The following is a 20,905-nucleotide window of genomic DNA, read 5'->3' on the forward strand; positions in this document are numbered from 1 at the left end:
CGACAGGAGATCGCCGTGAGGGCTGTGCCGCTGTTAGGAGCTCGTCCCGCCGCGCTTACATCCGTCCCGGCGGTTTTAGCACCGTTGTAAATAAAGCTCGTTTCTTTCTCGTAGAGTTTTCCTGTCACGCTCGCTCTCCATCCCAGCGTGCCGAGTCACCCTGTGTACCGCTTTCAGCGGGATGGTTCAGTGGGGCACTTGTTAGCGTTAGGTCAGAGGCTGGACCCGGTGACCTCGGGGGTCCCTTCCAACCGCGGTGATTCTGTGACGCGGGGCATCCCGAGGCTGCGGCGCGGGAGGGCTCGGTATTTTCGGGATTCCTGCAAAATCAAGGGCAAACGGGTTCTGAGTCAGGCTTCAGTAATGTGCTCGTCCACCCATTGGATGGCTTCCTACTAGGAATTATGCAGGGAAATGAAACCGGACCCAGCCTCTGCCAAGTTTTCTAAATTCCAAAGATCTGCAGGGAGATTTCCTTCTTGCAAACTGCTGAACTTGGTCTTGGAAAGGAAGCACTGCTAGCCCCACGTAGGCAAAACTCCTATTTTCTCTTTTTTCTTAGTCAAAGTAGCCGTATATTTCTCCCCAGAAATCTGCATATTTTTTGGTTTCTGGCATCTGAGTAATTCGGATTATTTCATGTATTTTTATACAAAATATTAATAATAAAGTGATGTTATCTTTCATTTAAAAGAAACCACGTGGTTCCGTATCTGAGACATTCAGAAAAGCACCACATACTCAGCAGGTTTGGAAATCTTTGTTTACTCATTCCCTTGCTGCCTACAGGCATCTACAGCAAACACGCCAAGAGAAATGGTACTTTTTATGAGGTTTGGTTTGGACAGGTTTTTTTTTTTTTCTTCCTTTGAGTGCTGTAAGAGGAAGGAGGCAACTTCATCGTTTCCATCAAGTGATGTCTCTTAACGAGAAGCAGAAGGCCCCCTCCCTCTCTCTGGGAGGATGCAGTCAAGCACCCACATGCCAGCACTGCGGGTTTTGCCCGCTGCCACTTGTAGGACCCTTCTCTCTCTCGTGACAGCTCCGCTGCTGCTGCTGCTTAGGGTTTGAGGGAGGAAGACATGCTCAGGCCGTGCTCAAAGTTTTAAAGTGAATCTCCTCCAGTCCCGTTTTCTGGAAAGATGTGCAGGCAGGTCACATACTGGGAGGATTAGGTTTGCATTCTCCTATATGCAGAACTTATATATGCAGAACTGCACTCAAGTGCAGTTGCTAATGTAGGCAGCAGTTGCAGCATTTTTTTCATAAACTGTTCAATATGAGGCCAGAATGCCAGGTTTGTCACCTGCTGTTCTCTCTTACTGTTAGGCACAACTCCCCTCTAGCTATTTTTTTCTTTTTGTGGCAAGTTGTATAATGTAGAGAAAAATACACAGAAGTGGGAAAAAAAAAAGATCTTTGCCTTTATCGAGGCAAAGTAGCTGTATTGCATGATCTTTCTCCTCTGCTTCCAAAATGAGGCGCTGCCACATCTCGACTTTGTGTGTTCCTAACGAACCCATCGAGATCTTCCTTCCCATGCCGCTCCTCGGAGAAAGCGGTGCTTTCATGCTCCTTCTATGGTCATTGCTTTTAGGTGCTAGGCCCGAGGATCTGGGGAGGGTCCCAGCTCTCTGCCCCACCACTGGCTCACCCCTCTCTGCACAGAGCATGAGGCAGCTTCGAGGGAAGGAAGGCCACGTGTGGAAGGGCCAGGGCTCCCGAGGGCTATGTTCATCAGCCATGGAAACTGAAAGCAACAGCTGCAACCGTGCAGGGCTCCCGAGACAAGATTGCTTTGTTAGAGAGCCTTTTTCTGGTGTTATTTCCTACCCACACATGGCTAATCTGTACAGGAAGTATGACCCCGCTCATCTCAGGGCTCTCCAGGGTCAGCGTAGCTCTTGGCCGGAGTAAACAAGGCAGGACGGTCTCCCCGTGGGCCTGGCTGTTCGTTCATAAAACAGCAGCACCTGTGGCTATCTGGTTGCAATCAGACAGCCTTCCTGGGTGCTTGATGGGCATATGCTGAGGGGAAGCCCCTGAGGTGTCAAGATGGCAGTGTAATTAGAGAGGCAGGATGTCGTGTTCCCTAAGCCACAAACGGAGCTGAGCTCCTGTGTCTGGGGGTCCAGTGGTCACTTCCCATACACCCACTTCTTATTAGACACCAAGGGAGAGACCTGCGCAGAGTAGAAATAATCACAGCCGTCTGCCACCAGAGATCCCTCCCAGGTAACTCAGCTTTCTCTCATTATTTTTGAAAACAAGAGACCAAAAAAAGACAGGAACAACTGCAGGGTTTGAAATGTCCTCAGAGAAGTGCCCACCCACCTACCAAGGTGCACAAATGAAGGCGAGCACCATGTCACTGCTGCCACCCGCAGCACGGCCTGCCATCCCTAGCCTCCAGGCCATGCGCGCCATCGAGGAATCCCCCAGGCCCCTCACCCCCTTCCTGGTGCCCTAGAAGGTCTGCTTTTAAACAGCCGCGTTACAAACACCAGAGTTTATCCTTTGTTTTGAAGATGGGTGGGCGGGCAGGAAAGTAAGATTCATCAGTTTGGTTTTCCCCGGCCGGGATTTCCCACATCCTGCGTGTTCTCTGCCTGCTAAATAAAAGGCACAAGTCTTATGATTTGCCTCACATACTCGATCACAGCAGTGCCGTGGAGCAGCTGTAATTCCTCTGGGCTTTAAACTCCTGGCATTTACTGGATGCAACACCCAGCACTCGAGCTGAACATCTGTTCTTTTCAAACAGGAGATACCTGGGTGAAATGGCTTTTCTTGACACCCGCTGGTGAGGTTTCACCTCCGAATCCTTCCAGGCTGTTGAAGAGACCGCTCTGGAGCTGCATAGAGCTTAGCTGACCTTCCTGAGCTGCCACAGGGCGGGTGAAGCAAGGGCATGCAGTGGTGGAGGCCTAAAGCAAAGTGGGAAGTCAGCAGAGAGGCACTTGGTGTCACTCACTCCTCGTTATGCTGAACTCCACTATACCAGGGCTCACGCCAGTACTGTAAACTAAGGAAGTGAACTACAACTATAGAAAGTAAATCGTAGTTCCTGCAATTGAATTTTGATTACCTTCACCACTTTTTAGCTATTTGTTGAAATTTCTTTTCATAGAAGCAGCAACGTAAAATTGGAGAAAGGAGGACCATGTATTGGGGCTTTGTCAAGATCCATCTGTATTCCAGGTAATTCAGCAGGGCTCAAACTGTTCAGACAATAGAAAAGCCTAAGTCAAGTCCTGTAACACCTGTTTTTTTATCTCATCTCAAGATCACCTTCCCTTAGGCTCCTGGCTTCCTCTTCTATCATCAACTGTGGGAATGAACACAAGGGAAACAAATGGTAACTCCAGCAACAAAAAGAAAAAATAATTAATGACTTTATTTTTTTTTTAGTTCAGTTGGCCATCTGAGGTGCTAAAATCTCAACACCAACAAAGCAAGTGTGCATAAAAACAAATGATGAAACACAACCAAACAGGAGAAAACAGGCTGGAACAGTGAGTTTTTTTTTTTGTTGTTTGTTTGTTTGTTTTTTGTTGTTGTTGTTGTTGTTTTTTTACAGGTAGGGTATACGCTTTTCTGTTAACACTCCATAAATGCCAACCATAAAAGCCTTAACCAATCTGAATATCAGAGTTTACTTTCATTCAAAAGGGAAGATGCCAAAGCAGATCCCTTCACCTGGAATAGACTTTACACACACACACACACACACATGCACGCACAGATACAGAGAGTATTTAAATTACTGCAATGCCATCACAACTTGGCATCCTCCCCTTCACATCTACTTTCAGTGACATCCTCGTCTGCCCACTACCCTGCCTACAGCAGTACTCTGGAGCAATTCAAAAGTGGAGGCTTTTGGACAACTTCTAATCTCAGGTTATTTTGCAATAGTCAAGAGCAAGCAATCTCTCTCTGTCAACTATATACAGGCTGGTTTTTAGTATGCTTTAAGAGTTCTCTTTATTGCAGACAGTGATGATTTAGATTCCCATACAGCCATATGGTGGCTTTTCAATTTGTACACGGGAGATTTTATAATGCAACACCTTTCTCATCCACTGGTGCTTGGTGTAAACATTTAATTGAAAACTCATTTTAAAAGAATGTTAACCAAACAAGGTGTAGCTGTGAACGTTTTAGGAACAGCTGCTAAGAAAATGGAACTGCTGGCTGCTCTAGATCATGCAGTCTAGAACACTTATAATACTTCATAATGTTCAGGATTAGGATGTATAAAAATATTAAAAACCACCAGAGTGCACACAAATGTGGTGACTAGGTCTATGCAAGCACTGTGTTGTTCTAACAGAGGCCTAGGCTTTGCACAAAACTCAGGTTCTTGACCGCAGGGGTAACCCAAGGACCCACTGGTGTCTGTACATACAAACAAATATTTACATAAAATGCAGAGACAGATAGAGAGTAAGACGGACTTTTAAAACTTGCAGTTTGCTCTAAAATATGTTCAGCAATGTGGTTTGTAACATGCCCTAGCGAGACCATGGGGTTTTGGTTAACTGAAAGTTGGAGCTGGAAGATACTTCTCATCTCCCCATGCATAGTTCTCTGAAGCTCAGGATCTTACAGCCATTTGTGAGTTTTAATGAAAAGATGATAAAAGGAACAGAACAGTTCAAAAAAAAAATAATTACTGTGAAAACAGCAGATTGGTTGTTTTGGCAGTCCTCACTCCCCCATCCCCATTTGCCTCCCGAGTGTTTCCAGGAGGTATCCCCTCCCTTTATCCCTTTCCTTCCCCTTAAGGGACTGAAGTGCTTGCCCCCTCCTCAGCGTGCCCATTTAAAACCAAACGCAGGTTAGGTTCCAAGCTCAGCTCTCCTCCTCCTGCATGGAGGAAGCGCCCAGCCCCTGGTATGGACTGGGACCCCGCCACATCGGGGCATGCAGGCTGATACCCCTTCGTGCCCCCTGCTCGAAGCTGTGGGCCTCTTCTCTTCCCTCGTACACAACACGGATGCACATCACTGCGTGCACATGGCTGAGTCATGTGCTGCTGCCCACGTGGATAGCACGAGGAGCTAGAACATCCGACTTGGATTCTGATACAAATAAGGAATCTTGTGGTCACAAGAGCCTTCTTCAGCTTTAAAAATATAAAATTTGAATTAAAAATATTCAGATAGTAAAAAACCCAGTATCTGATATGCAAGTTATATTCTTAAAGTGCAACTGAACAGCAAATACAAGTTGTGCCTTTTACAACCATTTGATATAAAAAGGCCTTTTAAGATTCCCTTTCGTGTATTTTCAGTTAATTTGTGTGTGCAATGTTAGGTTTTCATTTTTATTCTCAGTGCTGGAGGACTTTAGCATAACCTAAAGAGTTCAGTTTTAGAAAAGGTGGTCTTCCCTTACAGGAGAGCATTACACCCTCAAGTGATATCACTCTTAGGCACTGCAAAAATCTAGTCAGTGTCCTCCAGCACGAAAAGGGAAAAGCAGTAATCTGGTATTTCTTCTTTAGGATTTCTTTCTGCTCTACAGCTCACATTCAGTGATCTTTTGTTAAAAGTTAGATGTGGTCCTTATACATAATGCACTATAAAATGGACTGAGGCCAATTCTCTGTGCAAGACAGTTTATTGTAAACTATCTCATTTCCCTCTTTCTTCCCTCTCCAGTTTCCACTGGCCCCTCAAAAGCAGACTGTAAACTCCCATTACTAATGTGGCTTCCACTGCTGACCTCTGCACTGACAAAGGGGGACAACTGTTTGCTGGCCATCCCGCTGGCAGGCCAGCACTCCTGAAAAGTTTTGTCCCGTGATGCCGGTAGAGCAGGCACCACATTCTAGCACGCCTAGTTAACCTCAGCAGTGCAGCTGCCTATCTGCTTTGTTTCACGAGCATTTGGGTTTAATTTGTAAGGCCTTAGCAGAAAACAGTAGAGGGGGCAAAGGGGAAACTCCTGAGGTGATAAAATAGTTTCCACAGCTAACGGCCAGCCCTGCTCAGAGACCCTGGAGGCAGTCCGACCCATTCTTGCTCGGCCTGAGATATGCTTGTGAGTCAGAGGTGAATTCAGGTTGTAGACGCTGGCTTACAGAAGACATCTCTGAAGAAAGTAGAGAGTCAACAGCAAGAAACCTTGATAACTTGTCCCGAGACAAAAGATTACAGGATGTTCAGCCCTGCTGGGGTATCTTGCACCAACAGCGTATATTCAAGCTGAAAGAGCCAGCATGCTGTGTGAATACGCTTGGGAATGGGACACTTCCGCAAAGACACTGGTGAGCAGGCTTAGTACTTTTTTTTTTTAAAAGAAAAGAGAATAGTCAACAACTTAAGGGAAAATAAACCAAAAAAACCCAAAAACCTCAAAACACAAAGAACAACCTCTTAACACATCACGTTAAGGATGGGACACAGAGCCAACACACAGTGCTATTTCAGCTCTGTGCAACAAGTTCAGGATGTAGTGTGTTCTGAGAAGCTGTAAAACAGTGGATGGTACTGAACTGCTCAGTGCATGTCCTGCTCGTTACTTAATGTACGGTTACAATGAGTACCCTCATGGCTTAAAAGCAGCAGCTTCACTAGCTGAGCCAAAAGGAGCTTCTTCCAACAGCTGCAGCAGGAAATGTGCTATTTTTGTTTTCATGGAAGTCCCTCTAGCTGTATATCAAGAGTGTGAGGGTCCCATCTTTCAGTGAAAAAGAGATCTATGGGATATTTCTACCTCACATTTTTGGCTTTCTCATTATAAAAATTTAAATAAATTATAGGTTTATTAGTCCAACAGAGGGATTCTGGGATGCAGAAGAAAAGTATGCTAGGAGCACAAAATAGATTCTTACAACTCCATGAGCGCACAGGATTTTGTCATAAAGGAGATCTGCTAGGGCTGGATACATCCATGGGGTCCACAAAGGCTGCCCTTGCTGTGAAGCCGGGAACAATCCACAGTAGTGTCTTCCTCTAACAGAGTTAAAACACTCCCTCCACACTCAAATATGTGTAACATTAAAATTATTAATAAGAACACTAATAAATAGCCACAGGTAACAACGTCCAGTAATTTAGAAGTGGAAGTTGTAGGATGCAGCAGGCACACACAACCATCACTCGTCCATTTTTTTTCCTAAAAGATACAAAAATGAATCTTCTTTCAAGTATTAAAAAAATAAGTTAATTGACATAAAAGGGTCAAAGTGACTGAGGGCCCAGGCAGGACTTAAGCTTCGTTTCCAATGTGCAAAAACAAAATACAGAGGAAAAAATAAAAACACTGAAAAGTCTTAATGGTGGTTTCAGTCACTTAAGGGCTTCTCCCTTTTAGGGGCCTAACAGCCAGGGAATGCTGCTTGGTAACACCCCTGCCCCAGCACACAGTTACCACTGTCCCACAGTCCGTATTTTCCAGTGTCAAAACAGTCGCAACAAAAACAGAACAAAGAAGCCCAACAGCCTCTGAGCCGTGGCCACGAAGACTAAGGCCAGCAGTAGCTGTCTCTCCAGTGTGTAGCAAAGCAGAAGGGCATCTTCCCTCCCTCTTCTTCTCCCCATTCTTCCCCAACAATAAAGATTTAGGAGACTATGATAGGGAGCGAGTCCTCTGATGCCCAAATCTCTTTAAAAACCGGGAGGCAGAGAGTTCCATCACAAATGCTCGTAGCATCTTCTCTGTCTCGTATTTCCTCATATCCATGCATTGTGGCCAACTGCAGGTTTCTTTGGTGGGGAGGAAGACTAAAGCAAAGAAGGTACTGTCCTGGGCTTCTGGAGCTCTTCTGGATAGTTGACTCCACCACACAGGCTGCTACAGGCTGCTGTGGTTTTCCAGAGAGGGTTGCCACCTCCCTTTTATTAGAATTGGTGTAGTAAAAATGGGAAAGGAATGGACTGCCATAAATCCAGATTAGTTAAGGGTACTTCTTCCCTTAACCTCCTTCCCCACACATGGATTATTCCTCTCCCTCCTACCACACACAAAAAAAATGAGGCCCATCGTATAGGACCCTCGAGGAGACTCCACAAACTCAACTCATTATCTTCAACTTGGCTTGCAGACATGTAAAACTTAAGCTTCTGGAACCAACACACTTATCAAAAGGCTTCTGAGTGCTTCAAACCGAATCACTGCATGCTGGCAGACCCTTTGGAGATTTCCCCTTCAGCATCTTCCTATCCATGTAATTCTGGCGAACTCAGGGTAGGCCAACCGGACAACGCAGACCAGCAGAGGTAAATGTGTCAAGCTCAGGACCAGTTCAAGCTAAAACCTTTGGAGAGCATGACTGCCTCCAGGTCCTTGTCTTCCTCTTTTTCTCGAAGCCGTTGTTCCTCAAGGAGAGCCACGAGAGAATCTCTCTGCTCCACTACTTCTAGCATCTCGTTCAGGATCCTCTTCTCCTCTGAGAGCTCCTCATCTGTCTTTAGATGATCTACAGAGATATCAAAAACTGTCAGCACACACAAGACTAGCAATATACACATAGAAACTATGAAATGTTCTTTACTGCTCTCACCTTCCACTGCCATCCTCTCCCGGAGTTCCTGCTGTAATCGACTCTGCCTGTCTTCTAGTTCTAGCTCCCGAGCACTGGAAGGGAAACGCACCAGGAGTCCAAGTTATTAAGTCCAAGTATTAAAATACTCTGTACAATTGCTCCATATCTGTTCTCAATTTCTGCCCCCCTCTAGATATCTGTCATGCGTTTTATCAATCTGTTCTGGAACAACTTTAAAGATACCTAACATATATAACTGTATATTTTAAAGATGCAAATGTACTTTCAGTATCTCAGGTTATTTGCCTTCAGCTAGGAAGTGCAATACACAATGCTGAGCAATATTATGTTGATTAAATTTAAAACAGTGTGAAGGAACAAACAAAGCTGCAATCACCATAAAATCATACTTTACCTCTATGTATCTCCTCCCATTTCCCACTCTAAAGACAAAAGTTATTTATCAACTAAGGACAAGCCGGGACATCGCTTTTTCAGATTCAAATGCAGACAGCACCTTGGGGCTTTTCTGACACAGGCACCAAAAAAGACACTGAGTTTCCACACTACCCAGGTCAGCTGACATCCTCAGAATCTAATTTCAATGAATTTGCACCATGGAGACTAAAAAAACTCCCTGTTTTGTTAACAGGGAAAATACTTTTCATCTGAGCCGAAATGAGAAGCACCAGAGTCCCTCTACAGGCAGAGAAGAGGCCCACACGGCAAAGGAGATGGAATTAAACAGTTTTGGCTACACTCAGAAGTGGACTATACCAAAACCAGGAAGAATCATGGATTATTTCTGTGTAACTCAAGACACTTGTGTGAACAACTTATGTTTTATCCCAGAACATCTCGGGAAAGGCTCAGAGCTGAACAAACAACCGTACTTCTGCACGTACGTAAATAGTTGGAACTTACATTCCTTACTATTCCTTCTTCTAGCACTCTTCTGAAACATAGTCTGATTCATATCTCAGCCAAGAATCAACCTGAGAGACTGATGACCTTCCGGCATTACAGGGAAGACAGCAGTGACAGATCTGCTACTACTATTTCTAAAATAATCCCTCTTTTGAAGCTTTGCACGTTTACTCACAATATCATCAGTTCGGACTCGTAGCGAACCAAGGCATTCTTTTCCTGCACCAGCTTGAACCACTCCTGCATCAACTTGGGATCATCCTTCTTTCCCATGCCTGCAAAAAAAAGAAACTCGTTAAATTTCCAGGTAACACTGTGTAATCCTTAGAAGTCCAAATGGCAAAAACAGCAATGGGGCAAAATGTGCAAAGAAAGCCGAGCAAGATGCTGCCAGAGCACTCCCAAGCCGGGTCCAATCAGTTTGCCTAGAGCAGACGGAAGAGTGCAAGTCACCTCCAAAAGGATTCTCTCGTCTTTGGAGCCTGATTTTGTTTGCTTTCTGATTTTCTTGTGATTGCTTGTTTCTTCCTCATGATTACTGCAGAAAGCCCAGACTTCTGTTAAATATTTCACTTTTCCTTTCATTAGAAGAAAAGTCTTAAAGTTCCTCATGCCAGTTCCTTAAGTGTATTTTCATCAGAAATAGATTCAATTGCCACTCCATGTGTTTTACTCTTATTTGCTTCAATTGCATGTCCTCAATCTTTATTTCACTGGCAAAAAGAAACATCTCATCTTTCCTTTTTTCCATAGCTAAATAAATCTTTTTTGACTTCCCCTACCAGCCACATACATCTAGCCACCTTGAAGATTCCCTCTGCACAGTGAACACAGAAACTACTTCTACCGTATTGCACATCAGCACTGGAAAGAAAAAGAGAACCACCAGACACCTTTGCTAATGTAGAAGCAAAAGCAAAAAAATCTTGGGCTAACACAGAACTCTCAGTTGCTATTTCATTTATTTCCAAACCAACTCCTAGGCTTACTCAGTAGGCCACTGATCAATCTCGTATCTGTCAGGAGTTATGTAGAATAAATTGCAGAGTGCTGATCCTAAAGCCTCCTGTTGAGATTTATCAAACCCAAGAGCTTACCAGGGAAGCTCCTCCTAGCAGTCTCCTGTTTTGGGCCACTGAATCCACACTGAACTATCTGCAGATGAGTGCCATGACTTTTATTAAACACCGACAAGGACACTAGCTATCCACCTACCTGCACAGAAATGGAGGTGGGAGCAGGGCCTCAAATCAAGCTCTACAGCATTTTCTGGTTGCTGCATCCTACCAGCTTGCATGTAACCTAGGCACCCTAATGTAACTAACATCCCTGTCTAAGCTTGTTATTTTGGAGTTATGCTATCAAGAGCAAAAACCTCTTAAATAGCCATTCTGATGCCAAAATAATCATGCAGCAAGCTTAATACACTAACTCTCGGAAACACTACCCAAGTATAACATCAATGGCTAGGTTAATTCACATCTGTGACCTGCCTTCACCCTTATGATCTCATCAGAGAAGTGCTGCACTGGAGCTAAACAAAGGTGGGCCTACAATTCCTGTACACTGCAGCTTAGTCTGAGAATGCCTGCCCTCCAAAAATTGTAAGAGCAGACCCTTGGGAAATCCTAGACCCAGTTGTACCACCCTAAGAGCCTCCGGCTCTCTGGGCTTTATACCAGTGTGTTGCTCAGTTCCAAGCATTCCTTTCTGAGCATCTCTGCACAGTATGCCCGTATGGCGACAGGAGAGGGAGACCGTACATGCAGATGTCCAGTGCCGTGGCGCCATGAGAGCACTGGGAAGTCTCCCCATCCCTTCCAATGCCAGGATGTATAGAAAACAAATGCCTCTAAGAAAAAGCCAAAAAAACACAAGACTACTGACCTATGAAATATATAAATATTTTTAAACAGCCAATGAGCAGAGGAATAATGGAAGGACTGGAGAGGGAGCACTGACAACTGATGTGAGGGAGCACCATGGAAAGCAGAGTAAGTGGTTAGCAAAATTACACCATGAACACACATAAACAGCCCCCTTCCCCCATGCCTTGGCAATGGAAACTCTATGGCAAACTCCATTTGGGACAGTTAAAGAATGCACTCAGCAAGATAGATGAGGGAAAACTGGTCTAGCTTAAGGTCTGTTGGCTTTTAAAGTTCAAGGATGTTTTGCAAACCAGTCCTTATAAAGACACGGTATTCCTTTAATCCATGTATACTAATTAAAAGGTCACTTAAGGAAGAAGATTTTCTTCCTTTACCCCACTCCTTCCAAGCATCTTTCAGGAGGAATGGAGAAATTGAAGCCACCAAACGAAACCAGAAACTTGAGTGTGACGTTACTGCTCCCACAGCTGCTGGCCAACATCCCTCCCAGTCTCTACACCCTCCCTAGCACAGCTGGGACTAGCCAAAGGGATACTGTACCTTTAGTAACTTGCCATAGGCCCATAAAAGCTGGTTACCAGGTTGCTACCGAGAAGGATGGTTTGGGGTAACAGCAAGAAAAGGGTGGGGACAGGGCTGGGACCTTGTGGTCACTCGCTGACTACTTCTGCTACAAAACCCCAGCTGTGGTCAAGGAGAACGGGGAGCGTGTGAGGTTACGTTACCTTCATGGGCACAGCAAGGGCAGAAGGAGAGAGGTCTACGACGTGGTGTCCCGGCATTGGGCTCAACTTCAATAGGACCAAACGAGGAAGAGGAAGAGGCAGGAGAGGAAGAGGAAGTTGGAAGTGGAACGGAAGAGAAGGAAAGGGGTGAAATAAAAGACAAGCAAAGGACAAAAAGCGTAAGAGTGAGAAAGAAAGGAAACACAAGAAGAAAAGAAAAGAAATGAAAAAATACAAGAAATGGAGAAGCAGAAACAAGGGATACAGTCTACAGATGAATAATGTCCCTAGTAAGCACAGATAACAGATAAGAGGTAGGCTGAGGTACTGGTGAACTCTTCCTGAGCTGTACAATTACCAGGCAGGAGGTTATTGTTGACTTCTTCCTAACTTACATTTTCAATCACACCGTCTTTAACCAAAAACTTTGTGAACAAGATGTCAGGACGAGCAGAGATGAACATTTAACTCCTGCTGATAAATGGCAAATTTCAAGCAGGGTTACAAAAAGTCTCGCCTGCATGCGTAAGACACCAGCTGTAAACAGCCACTCTACCTTAAATCTTTATCAGGACCATGATCTTATCACCAGGGCAGCATCCACTGATGGTAAAAGTGTCCTTTTTAATGGAAAATAATTCCTTCAGACGGGGAATGTCACAGGGAGAATCTGATTAACGTGCAACCCGTCTGCTAGGATCTGCTGTGTCAAGCATGGTGAGTACACATGTACTCAGTTGGACTGCAGTGCTTAGAAGGGGAATCAGCTTTTACATGGGTAAAAAAAAAATTAACATCAGTGTCTGTGGGAGGAGCAATCAACTAAAGACTTTGTGTGGTTAAAACAGTAAATTTAAAGCTGTCCCTTGACATTCTCATTTCAAAACTTACAAATTCTGTTAGTATCAGTGACTTACTGAATCTTTTTCATCATCTCTGTCACCCAGCGAAGAATAAACATTTATCATCTCTACAGTGGTTCAGCTGTTTTAACACTGAGAATTTGCTTTTCAGATGTACTTCATGTTGCAGAGAGAAACGGTAAAAAATAACCAATATCACTAACAGTTACAGGAGAACATATGCAACAAGAAGGTGAAGAGCCTCAAACATACAAGCTATCAGAATGTAACACTGCTCTCAATGCACAACCGCATTTGAATAGAGTTTGCATTCAAGAGAAGGGATTTCTGTGTTGGGAAAAGCATAAACTCCACAACAATAATATGGCAAGAATAACTCATAATTTGGAGAAGTCAGCAAAGCTTGATATGTATATATGGTTTGGAGACATCTTTACAAAACTCCAGACTAGTGGCAAACTGGGAAAGCTTTAGAAGGGACCATCACAGAACTAGACCAGCACACGGAGGACACATTGGAGTGAGAGGGAGAGCACGTCGGCTTCAAAGCCTGTGACTGAGCAGCATGGCTTTCTCAGGCAGGCAGAAGCCTCTGTACTGGGGGCAGGAAGGGGCAACATTAGGAGGGGTTACACAGTTGGCCATGTGACAATTACAAATAAAGCATCATACCAACATTAGTTGACAGTACCAGAGCCTTAATTCTAGTTGTTCAGAATTTTCCAACTTCTTCATGAAAAACTGCTAGGGCTGTTTTTTCTATGATTGCCATTTCACGGATTTAGGTTACAAAAGCAAAACCAAGCCCCAGACCCACCAAACCACACAGGCTACCCACCACGAAGAATAAGCTTCCATACAAAGCAGAGCATTTAGTGCATGATACCCATTACATTTTTTATTTCACATCCTATCATATTCAACATCAATATTTTACCATATAAGCTTTTATACTCTTAATTAATAGTCTCCCTGTTCCTTTTTGGGGAGATTAGGAGATGGATGTTTAACTGTATGGAAGAATCCACTTCAGTTTTTCAGGGTTTGAGATTTCATTCACAATTTGGGGTGAGTGGGGGATGTTGCTGACTCAAACGCAGTTACATTTCTAAACTTCGAAGTACAGACTTATAGACTTGGTGAAGAATTCTCAATTTGCCATATGTGATCTGAAAGTAAATACCTGGTATAGGAAAACACCACTCATCTCTTTGTGACATGGCCACAAACTACCAACAAGCAAAATGCTTGTCATCAACAAGCAAAATGCCACATCCTAGGAAAAGATAACACCTTTGGTCTCTGGTAAAAAGCCACAAGACTTACATAGCAGAAGACTAATAAAGACCCCCCAAACACTTCCTATAATTGTGTTTTCTTCATTTGTTTTTAGTTATTCTATTTTTAACAAAAATGTAATCCTCCCACTCTTGTCTAAGAAAATGTGTCCCTGCATCAAGTTACAAGGTCCATATTATCTATAATAATCTTGCTACTGGAAATGTTAATATTGCTCTTCAGCAGGATACTGAACATAACCTGCACTATTAAGACACTTTCCAATTAATCCAGATGTAAATTATAGTTGCATCAGTGAATATAGGTTACATGATCATTACAGTTGCTTTCAAAACAACTACTGTCCATCCCAGGATGATTAGCAAGCCTTTAAAGTGATCCTTATTTACTGATCCTTATTTACTAAATAATGAGGACAGAGTGAACTGCAACCTGAAAACTTACCCGTTATAGTTCTCTAAAGCTGTGAAAACTATACCAATTATGATCTAAAAGGTGCTAAAAACACCTTATATAAAACATATAATGCAGTAGAATTTTAAATATATTTTTTAAAAACTTCTCCAAAGTGACATTTATGAAAACTGCCTCTCCAACCTTGCTAACACAAGTATTCATACAGGTGGTACAGATACTATATGCAGACTGAAATAGGAACTTTCTAATTTTAGAGAGAGAAAGATTTTATCAAATTCCCTGGAAGTGAGAAGGATTTTTCAATCTTTTCAGTAACAAATATTTAAGTGTATTCCATGCCATATATTTCACTATCCTTTCAGATAAGGCTTTCAAGAAAAAAGCCTCTTAACTGTTTCAGAAAGAGATCCAGAGAAAAGATCACCTATACCACACTGATACGTTCAGATATTGAGTGTACCATCAGATCATTCATATTCCTGAGAAAGATAATTTTTAAAACACACAACTTTACAGCAAGAGTTCTCACTGTGCACATTTATGTTTAAACAAACTTTGGAAAAGGCTGAGCATCTCATTCAGTACTATTAAAAGGCAGACTCTAGTTCACCGTACAGTGTTAAAAACTGTCTCATTTACTTTGCCCTTCACTTGTTTAATTACAGTACATAAATCTTTATGTGTTTTCTCATTTCTCTCAAAGCCATCACTAAACATACAGTATATAGCATAGCTTTCTCATGACTGTTTAGAGAAGAAAAATCACCATTTCATGAGCTCAAATTAAAAACATAATCATCACTGCAAGAAAATTTTCCTGACCACAGAGTCAAGGCCAGATGGAAAAAACTCTTGTCAAAGAAATTAAAAACAACAACAACAAAACCAATACCACAAAACAACAACAATAAAACCCCACAGCCTTTCTGTTAGTGTCCCCCACTACTAAAAAAAAAAAACACATTAGGTCTGGCAGCACAGGTCTTCATCCACAGCATGGGAAGAGTGCTGCAGGCAGCAGCAATACAAGCTCGTGGTGTTTTTACCCCCCTATGCGGCTGAACTCCACCACAACTGCCCTCTCACTCTCCCTCCTCAAATGGAAAGGGGAGAAAATACAATGGAAGGGGCTCAAGGGTTGCAATAAGGACAGGGAGATTACTCAACAATTATTATCACGGGCAAAACAGACTCAGCACAGGGAAATTCATATAATTTGTTGTCCATCCTAGCAGACTAGTGAGAACAAAAAGCAACCCCAAAACACCTTCCCCCCATCCTTCCTCTTCTACATCCTCCCTCTGAGCAGCGCAGGGGAGCAAGGAATGGGGGCTGTGGTCCGTCCCTAACACTTTGTCTCCGCTACTCCTTCACGGTCCCTCTCTGCCCCTGCTCCCCGTGGGGTCCTTCCCACGGGATGCCGTCCTTCCCGTCCTTCCCTTGCCTGCGGGGGCTGCCCACAGGCAGCAGCTCTTTGAGAACTGCTCCCACATGGCTCTGTACCACGGGGTCCATCCCCCAGGAGCAAACTGCCCCAGCACGGGCCCCCACGGGCAGCAGCTCCCCCCAGACCCCCTGCTCCTGCGTGGGCTCCTCTCCACGGGCTGCAGCTCCGGCCCGGGGCCTGCTCCTGCGGGGGCTCTCCATGGGCCGCAGCCTCCTCCAGGCCACATCCACCTGCTCCACCGGGGGCTCCTCCACGGGCTGCAGCGTGGAGATCTGCTCCGTATGGGACCCATGGGCTGCAGGGGGACAGCCTGCTCCACCAGGGGCCTCTCCACAGGCCGCAGGGGAACTGCTGCTGTGTGCCTGGAGCACCTCCTGCCCTCCTGCTGCACTCACCTTGGGGGCTGCAGGGCTGGTTCTCACTCCTCACTCTTCCAGCTGCTGTTGTGCAGCATTTTTTTTTCCCCTTCCTTAAATCTGCTCTCCCAGAGGCCCACCCAGGGTTGCTCCCTCGCTTGGCTCTGGCCAGCAGCGGGTCCCTTTTGGAGCCATCTGGAGCTGTCTCTGATCTGACATGGGACAACTGCTGGGCTCTGCTCACAGAGACCACCCCTGCAGACCCCCTGCTACCAAAACCTTGCCACGCAAACCCAATAAACCACTGCCCCACAGATGTGGTTTGTTCTGAAGGAGCTGAGGGGTATGAGAAGGGTAAGAGAAGAGCCATTTCTGTGACCATTCGCTTCTTAGGTTCCCTCTGTGCTGTCAGCCACAGTCCTGCATGTAACCACAGCTTCTGGACAGAAAACTGTTATCTCCCCCCCACGAAGGCAGAGCCACAAACAGATTGTGTTAATCACCAGTTGTTCCCTTTCAATGCCACAGGCCAACTTCTCTGAAGTGCCTGTAAAACAATCTGCTGACCTCTTCAAAGCAGAGGTCAGCAGTCCACAGCCCAAGTACCAAAGACAGCAAGCAGAGGAATTCAGAAAGGTGCATAGGGTGACCAGTGCTGAGCCAGGAGCTGCAGTATATTGAGGGAAGGAGCACATCCCAGCTCCCAAGTGTACCCTGCCTAACAATTTAGCCACAGCCCATCAGTGAAGTGTCTGCAATTATTTTGCCGCTGTGAAATGAAGCATTCCCTGCATCTTTCTGAGTTCATGCAGCCATGACTAGAAAGACCTTGCTTGCCATAGTACACTTGAAAGACTACAGACTTTGATAAAACGGTGGAAATCAAGAGCCAAAACAAGAATCAATGCCATAGCTCCTAAATCTCTCTAAAACAAGATAGAAAAGATGTACAACTACCATGAAAACATACTTTCTTTTCACTCTATGCTGTTTTTTGTTGCACGAGCTACACTGGACTGTTGTCTCCTCTACTTTTTATTTTTGTTTAAAGATCAATACTTAAGACAGTTTTTATCCTTTTTTGCTGTAGCTACTTAATACTTCTTCATAATCTGAAGAACAATAGTAAAAACACTCAATGAGGATGAAGAAAGCACAGTGAAAAGTTTAGGGTAGCAGACACCACTATCCCTAACCTATAGCTTACTATTTATTATTTGTGTATGTCCTATGGTATGAGAGCTCTGATGATTTCTGAGACATGGCGAGTCACTGCAAATCAAAATTACTTGAGCAGACATACCACAGACCAAATGGGATCACATCCTTTGCAAATCTTGCATCTGATAGGCTTCAATTTCTGTTTTGCTGACTAAACTAATCAGGGCAGTTTGGAAATCAGCATATGGCAACACCATATAGGAAATCCATCTCTGAGGCTAATCTCCATTCTCATGCACCGTTATGTTAGCACTTAACCTCACAAACTAAGAGCATGGCACTTCAGAAATTCTTATTCTACTAACAACTTCCATCAGTCATTTAACAGACAGATGAGCTCTAACTTCACCTCAGTGCTTAACATAAAGATCAGTCCAACAGAGATCAGTAAGACAAACTGCAGCGATAACAGGAAATATTCTCTTTTCCACCATTTAAAAATCAGTTATGGTCAGAAACTGAAGTGGCTGAAAAATAAAGCATTCCAGCTTTACTATTTGATAAAGTTGTTGTAAAAGAGCATAAATACAGAAAACCACCTCTTGGACAATAATATTGCTCACAACTACAGGTATTATAAAGTTGAAGGAAAGAATTCTGACAACTATCTCCTAAGTACGTCACTCAAGGTTTCTGACAGTAGTTTACTATAACTCTGTCAATAACAATATGCTCTAAAGATCACTGTAAGAAACCTGGGCAAAACTCATGGACCACTGAATTGCCATGTAATCTGAACACCATCTTTGCTTATACAGTAGAAGAGAGGAAAAAAAATAATAAAAAAATGGTGAGGAGGCTAGAGAAAACTAGGCAAAGCAATAGCTGGAGCAGAATACACACATAAATGACGGCACAGAAGTCTTCTGCCTCCTATTAGATCTCAAGGCACTTCAAAATGTAATCAGAAATAGTACAGTCCTACACTGGCCCTGTCTTCCAAGACTGCTAGCTTTTGTGTGCAGCTGTGAGAGGTGTGCAGAAAGAAGCAGGTAAATGATAATTGTTTGCTTACAGTACCTAACAAGTACTCTAATTATACTCTGACAAGTTCTGCTTATCAAACGCTCTTTCCTGCTCCAAATTTACTGCAAAGAAAACATGTTACCAATTCACTTCAGTGTCAAAAGTAGCTGCAAACCAAGAAAGAATATTTATCTTAAAACTCCAAACCTCTTGCAGGAGAGCTGTTTTTGTCAATCACAGGAATTAGGACTGTTCCCACTTCAGTGTATCAGACTCTGGCCCTGCAGAAGTAGATCTGCAGGACTTTAAAGTACACAGCTCAAGTATTTTAAATAAGCTAATAAAAAGTACAGTTCTGGTAGAGTACGCTTTAAACAAAGTGAAAAAAATTAAAAACACATTCATGCCTTTATTTTATTTATTTTTTTTTACTGTTTAACCTTGTCAAGAAAGAATGAATGTCTGAAATCAGCACTACCAAACATATCAGCTCTCTTCCTTACACCCATCTTGTGTATCTTGGCATAATCTAGACAAGAGGAAAGCAAGACTGGAGTGTGGGGGCTGTTCCCTCAACGATTCCCTGCTGGGTGCAAGGAAAAGGAAACTGACCATTTGAATGCAGAGGGAACAATGAAGGTACCTTCCACAGACAGACAAGGAGTAAACTGGAATAAGGAACTGGTGGGAAAGGAAGAACTGAGGCGGGGACTAATTAAGCAAGGAGACTAAGAATTAAGCAAGGAGACTAAGAATGCTAACCACTAAAGGAGAAGAGACAGGGACAAGAAAAGACAAGAGGTAAGGGTGGAAGAAAACAGATCCATTGAGAAGGTATGACCTAGGATCGTCCAAACAAAGAATAATGGGTAGAAAAGGGAGCAGAACCCAAAAATTTTGTGAGAAAGCCAGTGGCAGGGATGGAATCTTTGTGGACTGAGTCAGTGGAAATACCAGGATTAGATAAGAAGCAGTAGTAAAAGACTAGGAACAACTAGTGGGGAAGAACAGGAGGTCTGAAGGGTAGACATTAGGATTTCTTTGTCAAGAAGGTAGGGATTAAAATTAAATACCTGAGAAGCAGAAATTGGAACTCAGAATGAAAATGGAAGTGGAGTAAGGAGCTTTGGATGGAAAAAGATAGGATTAGGACAAGGACTGTCTGGAAAGAGTGAATAAAAGGAAAAAAGAGTACGCATCCACCAGACTACTGTATCCTTTCAGTGTCTGGCTCAGAATCCATGTTTTCAAGTCTCACCATTCAACAGCTGCCAGAAATCCACTGACCATGTCCCATTTCCCCTCCATGAGGATCTACACAGAAGATGACAACCTAGTGTTGCTATCAGTTAATCCATAAAGGTAAGTGGTACAGTTCTCTGCAGTGGATTTAAATGTTACAAATCTGTTGATAAATCAACATAATACACTATCTTAATTTCAGTTGACTTTGCAACCTTTGCAATGTTTTTATAACATAACATACAGTATACACAAAGGAATAATTACTCAGAACTGAAATGGGACCATCTGTAGCAAAAAATGAAACATCTGCTTCACAGCAACAGCACATGATATTTTAGGACAGGAAGAGAGAATTATGGCATGTGAGCAGAGCAACAAGGGTAGTTAGGATAGCAATTTGTAATCCTGCAAACTGGGACTTGACCAGGATGTCAGAAGTTACCACACCCTTGCAGAAGTTGTTGTGTAGTCTCTAACAACTAAATGAAATGTAGCTCTCATTAGTATAAAGAAAATCCAGATTAAATTAAAGCCCTAATCACTTGAAAAATTATCACCAACTTAAAGATAACTTTTCAAAGAATTTGTGGTTTGCTTATCATTCTACTGACAGCATGACTTCAGAGTCATGCCTGTTCCTCAGAGACACAAATTGCCAGTAGAACAATTAATCCGCGCTGCCGTCCTAACTGCTTATAGTGCTCCGGAAGGACCATGCAGTCACACTCGGCTCCAGGGGTTTTAATGGCACCCCACCCAGATGCAGCAGCCTGCACAGATGTGTTACTTTGAGAGCTGAACTCTAAATTTGCCACTGAATAGTGAGAAGTATCATCAGAGTACTGTATCCACTCTGGCAAAAGTGATCTGGCAGCCTCCAAAGCAAATACGAAACAAATTACAGAAGCAACAAAACTAAATTACAAAGCCACATACTCCAGCAGGCTATACTGGCTCATTGCATTTAAAGGGATACTGCCCAATACATTTTTTAATTTTTTCTTTAGAAAAAGGTATTTTTGAGATGAGGAAAAACTTGAAATAGTTTTA

General features: G+C 43.5%; 1 protein-coding gene and 1 long non-coding RNA gene across 18 annotated transcripts in view; one reads left to right on the plus strand and one right to left on the minus strand.

The window, feature by feature from the left end:
- Positions 1-60: 60 nt before the first annotated feature.
- LOC308198385 lies at positions 61-3,640 on the plus strand. The gene is made up of 2 exons (XR_013953873.1): positions 61-2,680; positions 2,765-3,640. It is a non-coding gene; the product is annotated as an uncharacterized lncRNA (long non-coding RNA).
- Positions 3,378-20,905, minus strand: part of MICAL3 (microtubule associated monooxygenase, calponin and LIM domain containing 3) — a 182,415-nt gene continuing 164,887 nt past the window's right edge. For 16 of the 17 annotated variants that reach the window (XM_080600102.1, XM_080600104.1, XM_080600103.1 and 13 more), the window contains 3 exons: positions 9,600-9,699; positions 8,516-8,589; positions 3,378-8,431 (listed from right to left, as the gene is read on the minus strand). In XM_080600102.1, the coding sequence (XP_080456228.1) occupies positions 8,247-8,431; positions 8,516-8,589; positions 9,600-9,699 (359 nt within the window). In that variant the 3' untranslated portion in view covers positions 3,378-8,246. Of the gene's footprint in view, positions 8,432-8,515; positions 8,590-9,599; positions 9,700-12,041; positions 12,108-20,905 lie in introns of all 17 variants that reach the window. The other variant, XM_080600099.1, reaches the window with a different exon arrangement.

This window comes from Anser brachyrhynchus (genome assembly GCF_964034855.1).
Source record: "Anser brachyrhynchus genome assembly, chromosome: 1".
NCBI lineage: Eukaryota > Metazoa > Chordata > Aves > Anseriformes > Anatidae > Anser > Anser brachyrhynchus.